The 17,440-nt window shown below is 38.6% G+C and overlaps 3 protein-coding genes across 4 annotated transcripts; 1 reads left to right on the forward strand and 2 right to left on the reverse strand.

Moving 5' to 3' along the window:
- Positions 1-95: 95 nt before the first annotated feature.
- On the reverse strand, positions 96-8,306 carry bcl2l13 (BCL2 like 13). 2 transcript variants are annotated; one of them, XM_077739390.1, is made up of 7 exons: positions 8,113-8,306; positions 7,444-7,665; positions 5,571-5,654; positions 5,246-5,402; positions 4,559-4,631; positions 4,115-4,243; positions 96-1,487 (listed from the first exon to the last, which is right to left on the reverse strand). In XM_077739390.1, the coding sequence occupies exons 2-7, from the start codon at positions 7,589-7,591 to the stop codon at positions 501-503; spliced, it is 1,578 nt and encodes a 525-aa protein (XP_077595516.1). In that variant the 5' UTR covers positions 7,592-7,665; positions 8,113-8,306; the 3' UTR covers positions 96-500. The 2 variants fall into 2 exon arrangements, with proteins under 2 accessions (XP_077595516.1, XP_077595506.1); XM_077739380.1 differs by having other exon boundaries at positions 8,117-8,305.
- Positions 8,159-11,654, forward strand: atp6v1e1a (ATPase H+ transporting V1 subunit E1a). Its single transcript, XM_077739424.1, has 9 exons — positions 8,159-8,683; positions 9,021-9,086; positions 9,176-9,285; positions 9,538-9,604; positions 9,747-9,836; positions 10,261-10,329; positions 10,420-10,514; positions 10,626-10,713; positions 11,102-11,654. The coding sequence occupies exons 1-9, from the start codon at positions 8,651-8,653 to the stop codon at positions 11,162-11,164; spliced, it is 681 nt and encodes a 226-aa protein (XP_077595550.1). The 5' UTR covers positions 8,159-8,650; the 3' UTR covers positions 11,165-11,654.
- Positions 11,454-17,249, reverse strand: slc25a18 (solute carrier family 25 member 18). Its single transcript, XM_077739401.1, has 10 exons — positions 17,130-17,249; positions 16,067-16,406; positions 15,629-15,751; positions 14,717-14,772; positions 14,432-14,522; positions 14,057-14,172; positions 13,773-13,959; positions 13,221-13,393; positions 12,508-12,583; positions 11,454-12,434 (listed from the first exon to the last, which is right to left on the reverse strand). Exons 2-10 carry the CDS (start codon positions 16,084-16,086, stop codon positions 12,293-12,295), a joined length of 984 nt encoding a protein of 327 aa, XP_077595527.1. The 5' UTR covers positions 16,087-16,406; positions 17,130-17,249; the 3' UTR covers positions 11,454-12,292.
- Between the last annotated feature and the right edge of the window lie 191 nt (positions 17,250-17,440).

Genomic DNA, 17,440 nt, shown 5'->3' on the forward strand with positions numbered 1-17,440 from the left:
AAACTAGTGTAGGTCTAGTTAAGTAAGTCAGGGTACAAAGTTTGATGGGCCATTTTGGATATTTGCACATGCATAACACAAAGTATTCAAGGATGTATAGGTAAATATTTTTAATCTGCAGCAATGTCTCCCAAATGAATGTCCATCCATTTATTTAAACAGTACTTAAAAGAAATTAGGCTTTAATATTTTCATATGTGATGCAGCTTTCCTAGGACTGACCAAGTGGTATACATTTCATTACAACAATTTGAACAATCATAGGGAGAATTACATGGCACACATAATTGCGGGGAAAAAAGAGCGAGGTCAGGTCAAAACAACAGACTAGAGGAGTGAATTCATTTCCCTTTTCTGTGGTTACACGCTGAGCGGGTCAGAGGCATTAGGTTTTTTAAATGTGGCCTCGAATGGCAAAACCATCTACAGTGTACTACTAAATCTTATCGCAACATTCTTTAAAGTGTAATCTAATCCCCTGAGAAGGAAACATGTCCATTCTATTTTCTCCTGTAGCTGATGACACCGTAAGCCATCACAGCAGTGATGAGCACCAGTGCAGCTCCACCGTACATCAGAGATTGGAGATCCAATTCTGGTTCCGGCTGCACGGTGACGGCTTGTGCGAGGGTCTCGGGAACTGGCATTTCAGCTGGTAGTGGTGCTACCTCGGGCTCGTTGGAGTATTCTACTTCTGCCTGGGGAGGATCTATTATAGGCTCTGATTGTGGTTCAGAAACTTCAGGCGGTGTTGTTTGGGCCTGCTTAGCTGGAGATGGGGGTGCTGCCTCATCAGGCACAGGAGCAATGGCCCTTTCTAATTCAGGCTCTGGTTCTATTACAGAAACAGCAACGGGAGCTGAAGGTTGTGATTCCGGTGGAGGGGGAGCAGTAACTTCTGGAACCGAAGGAGGGCACTCTGGTTCTAACAAGATGAGAGAAGGTTCTGTTGACAAGCTTAAAGGTGTTTCTATCAAAACAGGCTCCTCTAATGAAAGGAGGGAGGCAGGTTCTTCCAGGTTGTGGGCAGCAGCAGGAATCTGGCTGGTTATTTCCTCCCTGAGTTGGGCCAGCTCACTGTCGGTTCCCAGAACGCTCATCATGCTCTCGTCTATGGCACCTGCTTCAGCACCGTCCTCCAGCATCTCAGCTTCCTCACGATCCACGTGGACAATGTCCGAGTTGGAAGAATTATTCTCACTGCGCTCTTCGACCAGAGCTGCACCCTCGTTGCTATCCAAGCTTTTGATATCTTCAGGGTCCATCGCGCACACTTGCGCCCACGACTCGTGGCCGGCCAGCGACACGGGTAAGCTCTCCGCCTGCCAGGAGCTGTGCCCGCTGCTGTTGTCGGCTGTGCACAAAAGAGACGATGGTGGGCTTAACTGGTCGGGCGCTTGCTCTCCGGAAAGGATGTAGATATCGTTGCTGTCTTCTGCAATGGCGATGCCTCGATCTTCTTCTAAGCCGAGGCCAAATATTTCACCCTGTGGAGAAATGTAACACAAATGTAAAGAGTTGATATTCTAAACAAAAAAGGAACTACATGCCACTTAAACTCATTTGCACTTTGTGAATCATTCAATGTACCAAAAACAAACACTAGAGAGAACCTTGTCTGATCCATTTAAATAAGAAAATCTGTCTTGATAACCTGTTCCACAATTCTCCACCTTTTCTTCACTACTCCATTAATTCTTGTTTTTCTTCTAAAATAATAACATTTCATGATACCTAGAGTTCTCAATCCCATCCAGATACACAGGATTGTAACACACTAACTTCAAGATCTGGTTGACAGATGTGAGGAAAGGGAAGCACCACAAAATGAGTCGCAGGGTAACGTGACTGCTAAGTGTGTTAACTGACACTTAGGAGACAACTAGATTAGTCAGAGAAAGAAGTCCTGCATTCATCCAACTATCTTAAAAACAGAATTAAAGAATGTTAAACTGCAAACCAAGACAACCTACTAAAAGAAAATCATAAAATGGCCACGCTTGAAATTTAAAAGGCACCTTCACATCAGCAGAAAAGGTCATCTGATGCAAAAAGTTTAACCCAAATCGTCTGGTCAAAATACCATTCCCCATATCGGGACACGAACAAGCACCCCTCCACTGTTTTCCTTTTTTTCCCCCCATCTGAGGCATTGGGGTACCACCCTAGGCCCACCCAACAGTTCTCCCCCAGTTCCTGTCCTCTCTGTTGTGTCCTGCCTTTACGTGTATCCAAAAACCCTTTCATACACGGAACATGTTACAAGTGTGCCATTCTAATCCCTTGTGATGTTTCAACAGGACAGTGAGAGTTATTTTTATAGGAGAGTTAGTCAGGCACTGTGCTCTCAGATTTGTGGCAAAGTCGAGGCATGGTGAAGCACATATTTTACAGATGAGCTCGTAAAATGGCGCTTATATAACAAGGGTAGAGCACATACAGTCTTGTTGTGACACGGCCTAGGCCAAAGGAAACCTGTCAAAGGTTGTTTTAGTCAGCAACTGAGAAAAATGTGCCACCTCCAAATTCCTGAATGTCATTGCAGTACACTCACGCAAACTGTCACACGAAATGGCTGCGGTGCAGGATTTACTGCAAGCGTAAGGACGGACAGAGCACAAACTCAATACTGGTCGGATGAGTTTTAAGGTCACTTTTGGATGATTCTAAGCAATATTCGATAACACCATCTTTGGCTCGACCATTTTCTTCCATGTCCTCCCCCCACTGTGTGCCCCTAGCTCTGGACTGTTTATGGGGGACGACTGGTTTTGTTCCTGCTAAATGAAGTGCACACAACATTCGGGTCCTAATAATCTCCATTGTGTTCTGAAATAAGTAACAAACGACATGGCAGCCATCATCAGGAAATCTGCACACGCAACAATGTAATTTGTAATGTGTGATCATTTTAAATGCATTAATTTAAAAAAAACGTATCGCACACTTTATATAAAGAGTAGAATTAAACAAATCCAGTCCGATTGAAATTGTGTTATTTTGTAAAAAGTCATGAGTGCACTTTTGAATTTATAAATGAGAAATGTCTGTAATTACATTACATAACAACAATGTCAGTCTATGAAAGAAGGAACATAACAGCGGCAAGGTAGAACCTACCACAAGCTGAATGCTACAATGATAAGTAGTAATGTCAAATAATGCATAGAGAAAAGTGCATCCTACCTCCGTGCAAAGTCTGCAAAGTCCCTGCTTTTAACTTAGCTCGACAGACCAATGCAACATAGAACAAACAGTAAGTCGTGGCTCGAGCTCATCTGAGAAGTGCAGATTGTACATTACTCTTGCTGAACTACTTCCCCTCCCCTCCTATCATCATCCAGTGACGGGCACGTCCTTTCTCTTCACCCCTCCATTTCTGATTCTGGCCCAGCACATCATCTGTTCATCCCCTGTGACATAATACTGGGCAAGAATGCAGTCCTGTCCACAACAGGCACGTTGTGTGGTCATGTTTCAGCGCATTCAGTTAAATAAATAAAATAAATAAAAGTGCAGACCTGGATAAGCAGTGGTTAATGTCAAATCTCATGACTCTGCATGTCAGATTGACCTTGTAAATACAGAGGATTTGTGACGCAGTATTTTCATGAAGCATTATGGGGCATTAAAGACTCAATGATGTTTTTAAAGGAGAAGTGGCCTGAACAAATAAGCACTTTAGTTGATAATATAGTGCATTGACTTTTCAGAACATTACAATGACATTCATATCTGTGTAAATTGTACAAATACATGAATAAAGATTGAGCATTTTACCAGTAAATCATACAATAATAAAATGTAATACCTATATTTTGGTGTGTAAATATAACATGCATGTAAAAGTTCATTTAAAATATTACCGGTTAAAAAAATATGCACTTAAAAACTATAAAACTAGCTTACTGATGCCCCCATCTGGCAGATAAAATGCAGTAGTACTAGGAAATTTAACGTAATCCGCCTTACAAAAATCGCTATGAACGGAATAGGCTCCTATGTTTCTTTAATTATACCTTTGTTAATCAGATGAGACCTTTTAGTGGGGCATTTATTTTATGCATACACACACGATGATTTAGTCCGAAATCTAAAAATGTACAGCACTCACGTAGCCCCCTTGTTGACTGATATATTCACATTGACATTCCTCCAGGAAGCGAACACCAAAATGAAGCAGGGTTGACACAGAGTGAGTTTCACTTTGTAACCCTTCAAGCAGCACCAAAGGCACAAGGACCTGTCATACAAAAAGAAGGCAGTAAATAAGGGGAAGTAGAATTGAAGAACGAAAAAAGATGGAAAGATATAACTAAAGGAGCAAGTGGAATAAAGAATGCTAAATTAGGAATAGAGGAAGAGTTATAGGATGGAGAGTGAAGAAAGTAACTGAGGAGAGCAATACACAAGGCAGAGAAGATAGATGAAATGCTAGGTTGAAGATGGGTAACAGTATAGTTTTATATGTAAATAGACAAATTGCAGAATCTTTTCTTGTGATCTTTCAATTATCAACAGAATAATATCATTGTGCATCAAAGAAGAAAAAGCTCACCTTACTCCACTCTTCCTGTGTTTGTGTTAGCAGGTCCAGTGTTGTATCTCGGTATCTTTCATATCCCAAAGGCCTAAAATGCAGACAGGGAATTGTGAAATAATTCAACTGTAGTAATACCTTGCGATTATGTTTTTATTTGTTTAAATGCTCATTTTAATCATAGTCTACTGATTGTCCATTTTAACAAAGTAAAATCAAACAGTAATTTGGAGGTACAACTTAATTTGACTTCTAAATCAATTGAAATGTAGCCATACTTTATCATATGTGTAGCTTATCGTTAAGATCAAATCAAATAAATAAACTTGCCTTTTGGTTATATCCCCTCTCTCTAATTCTATCCAGAGCCTGGCCACTGGGAGGCAGTGGTATTTTGCAGCTAAGCACTGACATTAAAACACACTAGTAAAAGAAGACAGTAAAAAAAAGTCTTGATAAAGCTTTGTTGATACTACTTTTGTCCTTCCTGTACAAAGAGATGATGCCTTTAAGTGTTGTCATATTTCTTCTTTTTGAATGTTGCAATATTAATCTGTAATAATTTTTGCTTGCCATTTGTGTATGAAATTGTATTGTTTTGGAAATTCAATTCATTTCCACCACATTTCACCCATGAAATATGTGATAAAATCAAGTTTAAATATTTAAAATTCATAAAATCATTCAAAACTGAAACAAACTGACCCAGTGAGGAGTGTGTGTACCGCTCTTTTAAGAGGTGCATCCAGATCTCTGACCAAGCGGTCTCCGAGTTCGGCGAGACAGTCTTCAATTAATGTCTCGGGGTTGACTGGATTGAACACCAGAGACGTGTGACGGTTGAAGCCCGTGCTGGAAACGGCTAAAAAAACAAACAGTGCAAAAACAACCGTAAATTTGACAAATATAAATCATTTGGACTACAGATCGACTGATAACGGGTTAAATATTGGAGCCGATATTTGGACATTTGATGTACATAGGCAACAACAGCCTTTTTTTTTTATTAGTGTGTCAATGAGCTACTTACAAGCAGTGATTTCATCTTCAAGTCGTTTTAGCTCTTCTTCAACTTGCTCTTTAATATTACTGGTGAACTCGTGCTTTGAGTCTCCTGAAATTAAATTTGAAATACCAACATAAACTCACATAGAAGAGATGGAAGGTTATATCTGTGCACTCCTGGGGACAATGTTTTTTAAATACAATATATTTGATGTGCCACAGCACATGAAAAAATATAATCAAAGACCCTACATTTTGTGGGACACCAGACAACCAATTTTATAGATTCTGCAGGTTTTTTTTCATATATATTACAGTTAATAAATATTTCAGAGCTTGATTCAATAGAACATCTATTGTGCTTGTACTTCTTGGGGACATTTGTGAAGTGCAAACATGTTGAAAGTTAGCCATTGTTTGCCACTGTAGTTGATGTTGACCAATGAGATATATCTAATCACACAATTGGCACTGATAATACATGGGTTTTACATATGGACTGTGGAATTCTTTGGCCAAGCCTGCGTTAATATGAATTTTCTGAAACTGCAATTTGTGTGTGAATAGCCTCCAAGCCATTTGTTTCATGGAAATCAGACATTCTGCCTTCAACATCTGGTTGAATTTAGAAGAGATAAACTGATAAATGTGCCTTGTAAAGCTAACGCCCAGAATAAAATATTTATTAGAAAAAGTCAACACAGCTCAGGTCAGAATCTATCACGCAAGGTACACAAAACTTACTCAACATCCATTTGGCAGGGAGTACAATCTTTGACATTGAAAAAGTAGAACTCCACTTAAAAAGTCAATTTGCATTCAAGAAGGGAGTTCTATTAAACTTTGGAAAGACAGCCAGGGAAGATTTTTTTTGGACCCTGAAAAAAGGCCCCCCTCCAATCAGTCCCCTTTAGCTCAGTGTTGTTTTTTGTTGTTGGCTTCATGCTGTTTCAGCATTCAATCATGCGGCTACAAGGCCAGCTATTCCGCTTCGCTCCATTAATATGTGAGTGATCCTACTGTGATTATGCGTGACAGCAGTCAGAAATTGAAGCGGGTCATGCGGAAAGCAGGGATCAGACACTCGTCTGCTCAGCCACACCCTCATATTGCAGTTGTAAAGGCAGGAAATACAGAAAATTCCTTTCTTTCATTTTACTTGAACACAAAGTTATGTTAGGGGTATTTCCCGATACTGCTTCCCAATAATACATTTTGTGGCAATTTTATGAATTTTATTCTACTTGTCATCATATTTTTCACAGATACCTTCAGTGAGATATCAAGAATGAAAATTTATATTTTGAGTATTTGTACGCCATTTCTTTTTTGTGTCTGATGTGTGCTCTGACACCTCCAAAAATTGCATGATAACATTACTGAACACTCCAAATTGTTGGAAGGTGTGAATGTGAGCATAAATAGTTTTTTTTCCATGTGATTGTCTGGCAACTCTTGCAAGGATAATGTGTACAACTAACAAATACATGACAAAAGTGTATAAGTATTGAGCTGGCAAACAGGTGGCTGAATATTTATGCAACTATATATCCAAGTGTGCCACATTTGTGTTCTATGCATACCTTTCAACTTATACGTTTTCCCGTATTTTATACTGTCTGCCACATATAGCATCAGAATCTTGAATTTAGTGCATGCAAAATTTGCATTGACTGATTGGCCACCTTGTCCACTTTGAGGACAGTTTTAAACTTTTAAGTGCACTCTATGTGAGTAATAATGCGCTGGGTTGTGTTTGTACGGCTTATTAACGCTTAATAAGGGGAATTGCAATAATTAAAAAGGGGAAGAATTGGCCGGGGTTGACAGGTATGTCTAAGTGCGCAAAGTGGAAAGCACTACAACCCCAAAACAGTACGGTTCCGGTTTCCTCTCACCTTCAGATGCAGTGTGATCGTCCCGTCGACCAGTTGGTAGCCGTCCCAGGTAGGTGAGCACAATATACTTGGTTTCATAATGGAAATCCTCAGGCACTGTGACAGCAATGGGGGTTGGAAGAGGAGAGGTTGAGCCTGAGGTAGCCATGGATCAGTGGTGTAACTATCACACTCTCAGGCACATAGGTTCTAACAGACAGAGTAGGACACCCCACCTGAAGACTGAAGAGGACAGGTGCATTTAGGGGTTAATACAGAGCGATAAAAAGCAGACTGCATTAGAATAACCTGCATGCTTTTAACCATTAAATAGTGATCAGAGCATACATCAGAAAATTGTTTCATAAAACAAGCATGGATCTTATTATGGAAGTGCATTCATTTGCCCATGTGCCAAAGGGCACTGACTAGGTTACATACACATTCCTTTTGGGAAATGGAAAGTGACACTGACATTCAATCAATCAATAAAAGTAGAGCAAAACTTCATTCAAGCGATCGGCAGTGAACATGTATATATGAAATATTCCGCCAAATGGCAAATTACACAACTGTCTTGAGAAAGTCCATTTTTGCGACACATGCAACAGTCCCAAAAACCTTTTTGCTAGCTGAATGGTTTCAGTAAGGTCAAGCCAGACTTTCATTTTAAATGCAATGAAGACACACCTACCGTCCTTGAATAAAATCAGCCAGGTGCTGTCAAACCCAGGCCGAAAAGGGAACTATGCAACACACTCGCAGCTTAGACTTAGCACGAAGGGGAAAGCCAATATACATTATAGCCAGAACTGGCGGTGACTGTGAGTGCGTGCGTTCAGGACAAATACAAGCTAGTAAAAGTATAACAGCAGAATTTCTTTTGGGCCTTCACACTAAAGTACTGTGGGCTTTATCATGCTCTATTGGGAGATATATTTTAAATTATAAGTGATTTTTAAAATTTATTATACATTTATTTATTCATTTAAAAGGAACGTGGTCATGTTTGGTTTCCTTTGTTTTGAAAAAGAAGGCGGTTTGAGAACTTTATTTTGAAAATAAATACAGAAACTCATTTGTAGTCTGATTTCAACTGTGCTTTGAGGTTAGTGGAGTGGAATCAAGAAGTTCGCAACATAGCCCACAAGTTGACGTTGTGAAATATACTTATAGGCACTTTGTGTAAACAAACATTTACATTATCAACATTTTATTATCAACAAACATGGCGCTCACCGATGCAGACGTCCAAAAACAGGTAACGACGATAATGTCTATAAACACACCAATTTTACAGTGCGGATATTTAACTTGGAGGAAGGTAAAAACTTGGAACTGCCGTTACAACTGTCAGATGATCGTAATCTAAATTGCAAATCCACTTTTAAAAGTTGGAGAAAATGAGTCATTCTGCTTCTAAGACTCCGTGAGGGATAGTGTAAAATGTAAAACGTCACCCAAAAATCTGTGATAAATCATCAGCAAAATGTATGTGACATCTGTATTCATACTTCTAAGTGCAAAATTATTTTAAGGATGGGTTGGGTATTCAATTAAAGCTGTTTTGGGTGAAATGTTATGGTTGTTGTTGACAGATAAAGCACATGATGGCCTTTATCGAGCAAGAGGCCAGTGAGAAAGTTGAGGAAATTGACGCCAAAGTAGGTATTTTTTTCTCTCTCTTTAGTTTAAAGTTCATTTTTTGCTGACATGTCTCCTAAACAGAGTTGATATGCTCACTTGTTTGCAGGCTGAGGAAGAGTTCAACATTGAGAAAGGTCGTTTGGTTCAAACGCAGAGGGTGAAAATAATGGATTACTATGAAAAGAAGGAAAAACAGATTGAACAACATAAGAAAATGTGAGTTGAAATTAGAATACATTGTTTACATTGTTTGCAATTTATAAGTTTCTGTCTCATCTAATCAGTACATTTGCCATTCTTCTTCTCATAGTGGTGACATTTTGAATATGGGTTAAACTTTACCTTTTCTCACTTTATTCTGATTAGAGACTCATTTGGTTGATTTCAATGTTGATGATCAATGGAGGTCTTGTCCAGTGTTACCTTATGACTTGTTTAATCAGAGTTGTTTTTCGACATGGTCCACAGCCAGATGTCCAACTTGATGAACCAAGCAAGACTGAAAGTGCTGAAGACCCGTGATGACATGATCACTGTAAGCTTTTGTGCGGTTGCTCCAAGAATATTTGCATATTCTCTCACATGGCACAAAGAAGCAATTTCTCAAATAAGTCTCCATCAGAAAATGTGTACTTCATTGTGTAATTTTTCAACTTTTAAAAATACACTCTTTTCAGGATTTGTTGATTGAAGCTCGGCAAAAACTTGCAGAAATTGCTCAGGACCCTGCCAGGTACTCAACACTACTGGAGGGTCTCATTCTTCAGGTAAAGACTGGAAGAGAAAAAACAACCGGTGCACCTTGCTTATTACACGAGGATATTGACCTCTCCTCTCTTACTGTAAAGGACTTGGCAGATCATAACTTGTTTACTCTAGGTAGATCATTTTATTCAGTATAGTTATTTAAAAAGTAGGGCTACTCCTGCAGAAAGCCTTAAAATTCTTGACATTTTTATTACAAATTGAAGGTCTGTGAAATGACTTAGTAACTATTTAGCATGAGCCATCCTTTTTATTGTTTTGTATCATGGCTCATTGATTGCTAGCTTATTGTTGTTGAAGATTACGAGTTAGCTGGTATCTGGCACATTTGGGGCTTTGTCACATCCTTCAACCTGTATAGTGTGTTTTTAGTACATCTGACCTGGTTTAAAATGGGCATTTCTGTGTGTGGCACTAATTTTTCAGGGGTTCTACCAACTGCTTGAAGAGAAAGTTATCATCCGCTGTCGAAAGCAGGATGTGGAGATAGTTCAGGTGAGGTTGAGGATGAAAGAATAAGACAATGTTGCATCAGGGCTGTTTTTTTTAGCAAACTTTGCAATGTACTTTTTGCTTTTTTAATAGGCTGCAGTGAACAGGAACATCCCCATCTTCAGAGAAGCTGTCAAAAATAATATTTTGGTCAAAATTGACATGGAACGCTTTCTACCATCAAGCATGTAAGAATATTTGGTGTATATTGACCCCCCCCCCCCCCCCCCCCCATCTCATTCTCTTTAATTTGTAGTTTGGATGGTTTTATTTTTTTTGTTCAAATATTTTTTTCACAGATGTGGAGGAGTGGAGCTTTATAATGACAATGGCAAAATAAAAGTTTCTAATACTTTGGAGAACAGACTAGAACTTCTAGCGCAACAGGTAAAGAAAATTGCATGTTTTTTTTTTTTTTTTTTTCAAATGAAAACTGAAAAGACCCAGAGTATTTATCTCATATAGACTGAAGAGGGCACTCCACTCCACACAGTTCCAGAGGATTGACACTGATTCGTCGACACACACATTGGCATTAACCACTATTTTTATCTTTGCAATTATTTCATCACACTCTAGGTTGCCCTACTAGATTAAAATTAGACTATCGAACTAAGCCATTTGGAAAGTAATTATTAGGAATCACAAAAAAGTGGAAAACACCATTGTATATTTGATGAGCAATAGTGAGAACAGATAAATGGGAACATTTTATTATTATGCTCTACATATCAATGTTTGACTCATGTTTTTTGTTTGCCGGTTTTCTTTACAGATGATGCCTGAAATCAGAGTGTCCTTATTTGGCGCCAACCCCAACCGCAAATTCAAAGATTAACAGCAATTTGGAAGGGCACAGCGTGTACATAGGTGGCACAGGTTTTCCCAACATTGTGGTGGGTAAATTAGGCAACAAGTACACCTCCTAAAATGCCTTACTTTTTTTTTTTACTGATATTGCCCAGGGACTGACTTTAATTTCTGCTTAATTTTCAAATATGTGAGTTAAAAACAGTAAAGTGTTCTTATAATGTTATCTTAGTGTTATTACAATACAAGTGTTTACATACATTTAACGTACATTATTATGAATTTCTTAAGATTTAAAAGCCAAAGTAACAAATGAATGTGACACACAAATGTATATCTTTATTTACATGTAAACAAATTGTTTACACGGGGTATGTTTAATCAACATTATGAAAACATCTGATTTGTTATACAAACTACATAATTGCATTCAATATATATATATGTTTTTAAAAAATTGTTTTAGTGCATAATTTTGTTTTCTTTAATGAAATGAGTAAAACACTTGACAGCACTGATTACAGAACATTCATGTTTTTCTTTCATTCTTTGATTTTACACTAACTACAATAATAAGGCTTTTTTTTAAATTTTCCATTTTGTGAGGCAGAATTAGCTTTTTTTCCCCATTGGTTTGCCTTTTATTTTAAACCTTGTGGACTTGTATAAAGAAAAGAAACTAAGTTAAACATGGTGTCCCAAGAGTGCGTAGAATTTAGGCCGGAAGTCAACTGTGAGTGTATTTTACGCTAATACAGGGATTAAATCATTACCATCAGATTAACAAATGACCTAGTGACAGGAAGTATTTACCAATCCAGGTAGGGAATCCAAGATTACAACTCGGATCACACGCATAAAGTGGAAGTAATGCGCAACAGGAACGGTAAAAATAAAAAGTTTTAATCTGTATCCTTATATGGATTTTACTAGAAGGTCTTTTACTTCACACCCAAACAAATGTTTAGTAGCTCAGACAACATACAACAACTTTATCTTAACAATAGCTCCTGATGTAAACTCAAACACATTGGGACAGAACCCTGTTTGACCAAATGGACCCATATTGTGATCCCACATAATGTGGATCAGTGTGAGCCATCAGATTGCACATTATTGCAAAATGACTCGACCAAATGAAATGTGCTATTTGATTTTATCCGATCCAATCGAGTACTGCCTCTCCAACCCCAAGAAAGTAGACCCCTTGAGCAATGCCAAAAAGGGGAGCTATGACCAGCGCTCGGCATGCTGCCCCCTTTAACAATGCTGATGGTCCTTCTCGCTTGATGATGCGCCTACAAAAATAAATAACATCAATAAGAGTTTACAAACATTTAAAGAGTGAATGCTTTATTGTGAAATATTTACCGTGTGCAGTCCATAATCCCTCTGTAGGAGTCCTCTCCTTCACCTTTTTGCAAAGTCTGCAGTCGAGTTTTTATCACTGCGAGGGAGTCAAAATCAAACAAAGTAATCAATTACTAGATATTATAAACACTACTAAAAAAACTTAAATAGATTCAGTTTCAGATGAAATCTCAGCATGAACCCAAACAGCTGTAAGAAAAGTGTTTTAGGTCATCCTGAGCTATTACCTGAAAACCAAATATGAAAGAAAGCTTTAAAATACAAATACAATCAAATGTCATCGGAAAACTACTTTGTGTGTCCTGGAAAGGCATAAATGAAACACATTTCAGCCATGTGACTTGCACACAGGTTATTGCTATTTAAAAAAGATAGAACCCTAACAACTTTTCTAGGAGCTGTCCAGCTCTATAGTTCTGATTTTCCAAAGAGCCTCAACAACACACCTTTCAAAAGATAAATTAATTCTTTGCAGGGACTGTAATGAAAATATTTTGTCAAAATAAGACTACAAATGAGTCTTTAACTAATAAATGAACAGTGTGTTGATTATAGTCACTATTTTGTCTTGTAGGCTGTCACTCACAGGGTACATAAAGTCAACTGCTCATGGACATGATGTGAAATCCAATATTTTTATGTTAATTCTATTTTAAAGGACAACCACTGATAGTCACAAGCCACCTTTCACAATCCAGTTTTTCTATACTTACCATCCAGGGGTGTGACAGCCACAGCTGCCACTGAGCCCGCAGTGCATCCCGCCACAAAGGACTGCCAGAAAGGAGCTCGTGCCTGTACATCGCCTGGACTTCTATGTTTTTCTCTTCCCAGTGCGTTGAGGTTGGCAAACAAGGGGAAGTAGATCATTGAGAATGGGACATCCCTGAAACACATGTACAGATGAAAATCAAATAACTTGGTAATGTAAAATATATATTTATAAGAATAATTTTGAAGCAGTTTGATAAAAGAATACAGAGCTGCCTTTCCAGTGTAGCAGCCAAATGTAGCTAGAGGAATCCATTGATTAGTGTTGATTACAAATGTCAGGAAACACTGTATGTTGGTTATGCAATCCAGAATGAAGCAATCAGTAATGATGATGTTGAATGGGTGCAGAAATGATTACAGCTTGGTACATTCCCATGTTCTGATGAGGTCTAAAAGTTGACTTTTGTGTCAAAGTTCAGCTTTTCCAAGAGTAACTAAATTTGCAACTTGAGTTACTAGTACTAGAGTACTAGCATGGTGTGTATTTTAACCTCATTAAGGTTGCTCCTGCACCCCTGTACAGACCAGCAAGGCCTCGGGTCCTCAGCAGCTCCACTGTGATGCTGGTGGCAGATGTCCGAATGGGAGGACTGGGTCGGGACGGCTGTGGTGCCACTAACGATGGAGCTGGAACTGGAGCGCCGGCCTGAGCTGCAGTCGGGACTTTCCTCTGGGCCGCTAGTCAGAAATCATACGTTATTTCAGTAAGTAATACACCGGTCGTTGTTAAACGAAAAGTTTTACTGATGGTAGATGATTGCAAAGATTATCTTACCAAGCCTCCCTGCGTCTTGTAGTTGGATTTTGAGCATTTCCATAGGCGTAGTAACTACCACCTGACATGTTCCAGCACCACATCCTGCAAGTACTTCTCCCCAGAGGGGCAAATGGCTAATGACAAATAAGAGGAGAAATATTAATGAAACATATGACATTGTTGTATTTTGAGGATGTATTACATCTGAGTACTTGTTTCCCTATTACTAATTGTTAAAGGAACTTAATCCTAAACATCCCTCTATGAAATGACATGCAATTGGGTGCATTTTCGAAAATCTACCACACTTTTATAGGCTTTCAAGGCAAAATTATATGAAAATCATTTATAGTCACCAACATTAACATTTAAATGGATGTTGTGAAAGTTTACCCGTCTCTGGAAAGCTTTTGTCTAAAGGCATCGTTAGCTGCTAGTTTGATGGCTTTTTCCGGTGTCACAAGTGTGAGGTTGACTGCTGCACCTGGAGGGAGCAAACAAGCTCCTTAGAGGCAATTCCATCTTCGCCACACAAATATATTGAAACAGCACACCATCTTATGGCTGTGTTGTTATGTCAACAATAGGGAGTGCAAGCAGGTTAAGAAACAACTATATTTGAGGGCTATGTCACTGTTGAATATTTATGTTTCACAAGATTAGAACTACGAAGATTACCTCTGTAGCATCCAAAATAGCCCTCTGAGCGTACTGTTTTAGCCAGACAATCCCACCTGAGAATGACAAAAAAAATACAGAAATAATATAACAACTTTAATTTTCTTACTCCCTACAGTAGAAATAATTTTAAAATGAGACCATTTAAGGAGCATGAACCTATATTCTGTTACTCTTTTCTTTTTTTTAAAGTAAGATTCCTTTTTTGATTTGGAGTAGGTGATGCTACAATAGAATAGAGTGAATTGAATTGAATACAACAAATGCATTGAACTCAATTCAATTCACTCTATTCCATTATAGCATCAAAAATATCAACTGCACTGAATTGACACTTGAAAAAAATGTCAACTTTGAACTGGAAGCACTCAATCTGGCTACATTATTAGTTAGAAGGCAGAAAGTATTTCTAGTTGTGGCACTTTTCCATCTGTGAGTCATAGTGGAAAACCACTGTTTGGGTCTTGTGCTTCTGACCACAGGTTATCCACACCCATCACAAGGCAGTACTTCTTTCCACCACATGAACATCCAGGGTCTTATAAGGACACCAATGCATTTCTTGCAAAGCAAAACCAATGCTAACTTTTGTGTGTGTATATGATCAATGAGCCCAGTTAGATCAGCCCTTAACCTAGTTATATTTTTTTATGTTAATGATGATTCTGATTTTCCATTTAACTTTCTCAAGAAATAACTAAAGAGCATGCTCAATTTCCCTTTATATTTGTAACTCCTCATTCAGAGATTCTTTGTCATTTGTGTGAGATTACAATTGTTAATATGAGTGGATTATACACTGATATCATATTATGCATTACGTACTTTGTATGCTGGACGGGAGGAGGAAAAAAGGATGTGGTTTTGTATTTAAAAATATATATAACTTTGCATAGAAGGCAATATACTCACATTCCTTTGTACACTTGGGCACCCTGCTGGTTCTGTAGCCGTGTTTTGGCCAGATCAATAGGAAATACGCATGTCACACCAACTAGGCCTGCCACGCCCCCATTAATCAGCTTAGCAGGGAGACTGCAAGGGGATCAACATATAGACACGTTGTACACATGCATGCTCACAAACAATTACACGCCACTGTCAAAACAAACAGAAAGAATGACTCATCACTATTTATTCAGACAGTCTGTGACTACCTCATCGATCGACTTGAAATATTAGTGGATGGAAATTACCAAAGGAAAAAACAAAAGACGAAAGAGATAGCCCTATTTAGAGGATTAAAGGTTAAATAGATCCCAGCTGTCAATCAAACGCATTTATTCCGCAATGGTCTGTCAGGTGACTGGAATAACAGCAGATGGGAACATTAGACTAAACAAAGATTACCTTATTTTATTCTCTGTCATCTTGTTTGTGTTTGGGCTCGAGGCCCACAGCTCCTTTTGTGGTCCACCACCTACTGACTACTCTTCTTCTTCTTCCCCTCCAAAATTTGGTACTAAAATCCAAATGGTCAGCTCACAATAGTAATGCAGATCACTGGGTCTTTGATTGTGTAACCAGTTGAAGTCCTCTTTTTCCTTGCACTGGTACGGCAAGCGTAGATGCCTTTTTTTTTTCCTTTCAGTCCTGGCAAAACCCAGCAATATTGGGTTGGGATCTTCGAGGCCAGCCCCTCTGCTTTTTTCCCCACCCTTACACCACTCGGCAAACTCTCCGTGGCTGCCTAAAATGGAAAAAAAAAACATAGGAAATGTGATTGGATTTTGATCAGTCTAAACAAAAAGGCCATAAGACTACTGCCTGAAACTTGAAGATAGGATATGAGGACATTAGGAGTATTTGAGACAGAACATTAAGTAAAATAAGAAATTTGTATCTCTATCACACATGCAGTGGCTTTATTTTTTTTGTTTTTTATAATATTTAGTAAGTATGTTTATTCTTGTCATATATGCACTAAGAAAAGGTTCTTGGGAGTGAAAGTTGTCATCACCCCTTATGAACTATACAGACTCATATTAATTCATTTTCATCATTTTTTGCTTTCATTTCCTCCCAACTTCCTCTCACTTTATCTCTATAATTAATCCGACTTAATCTCCACTTTAACAGTACTTCTTTTTTATTTAATCAATAAACTATTCTCAGACAATAATGAGATGATACTTGCATCCAATCTCTTCCCCATGATCTTTTTGTATTATTACAATTTCCCCAAAATCTTTTTTTTTTTTTGGCTGCACCCCAGCCACATTCTGCACATGCTTTACCCCGGCCTCTTTCTATGCAACTTTCTTTTAGCCCAGTTCCATTCACACATTCAGAGTTGGCAAGCTCACAATTTAGACAACCTCAAACTTTGCAACCCCAGTAACTCTTTCCGGATAGTGTGACAACAAAAAAATGTCATTTTCTTCCATTACAAGAAAAAGAAGGGGGTCCTTACCTATGTCGATGCATCCCACGGCTGTCCACTTTCCTCTCCCTTCAACCACGCATGCATCAGTGGTAGCCAAGCGAGAGCAAGCTCATTGCACAAACACATCCATTGTCTGATTGGCTAAGTACACCCCCCCCCCCCCTCCCACGATGACTGCAAACCACACAGCCCCAGCCAGCATTAACACTACTGAAATTCAAATATATACCTATTGAGGCAACACGTTATCGCGTATTGACATATCACTTTCAATGTGATTTTTTTGAATGGATGTGCAAAGGAGAGACAAAGAAGGATTAAGGCATTTTAATGAGCCC

This window comes from Stigmatopora nigra, chromosome 2 (assembly GCF_051989575.1).
Source record: "Stigmatopora nigra isolate UIUO_SnigA chromosome 2, RoL_Snig_1.1, whole genome shotgun sequence".
NCBI classification, from domain to species: Eukaryota; Metazoa; Chordata; class Actinopteri; order Syngnathiformes; family Syngnathidae; genus Stigmatopora; species Stigmatopora nigra.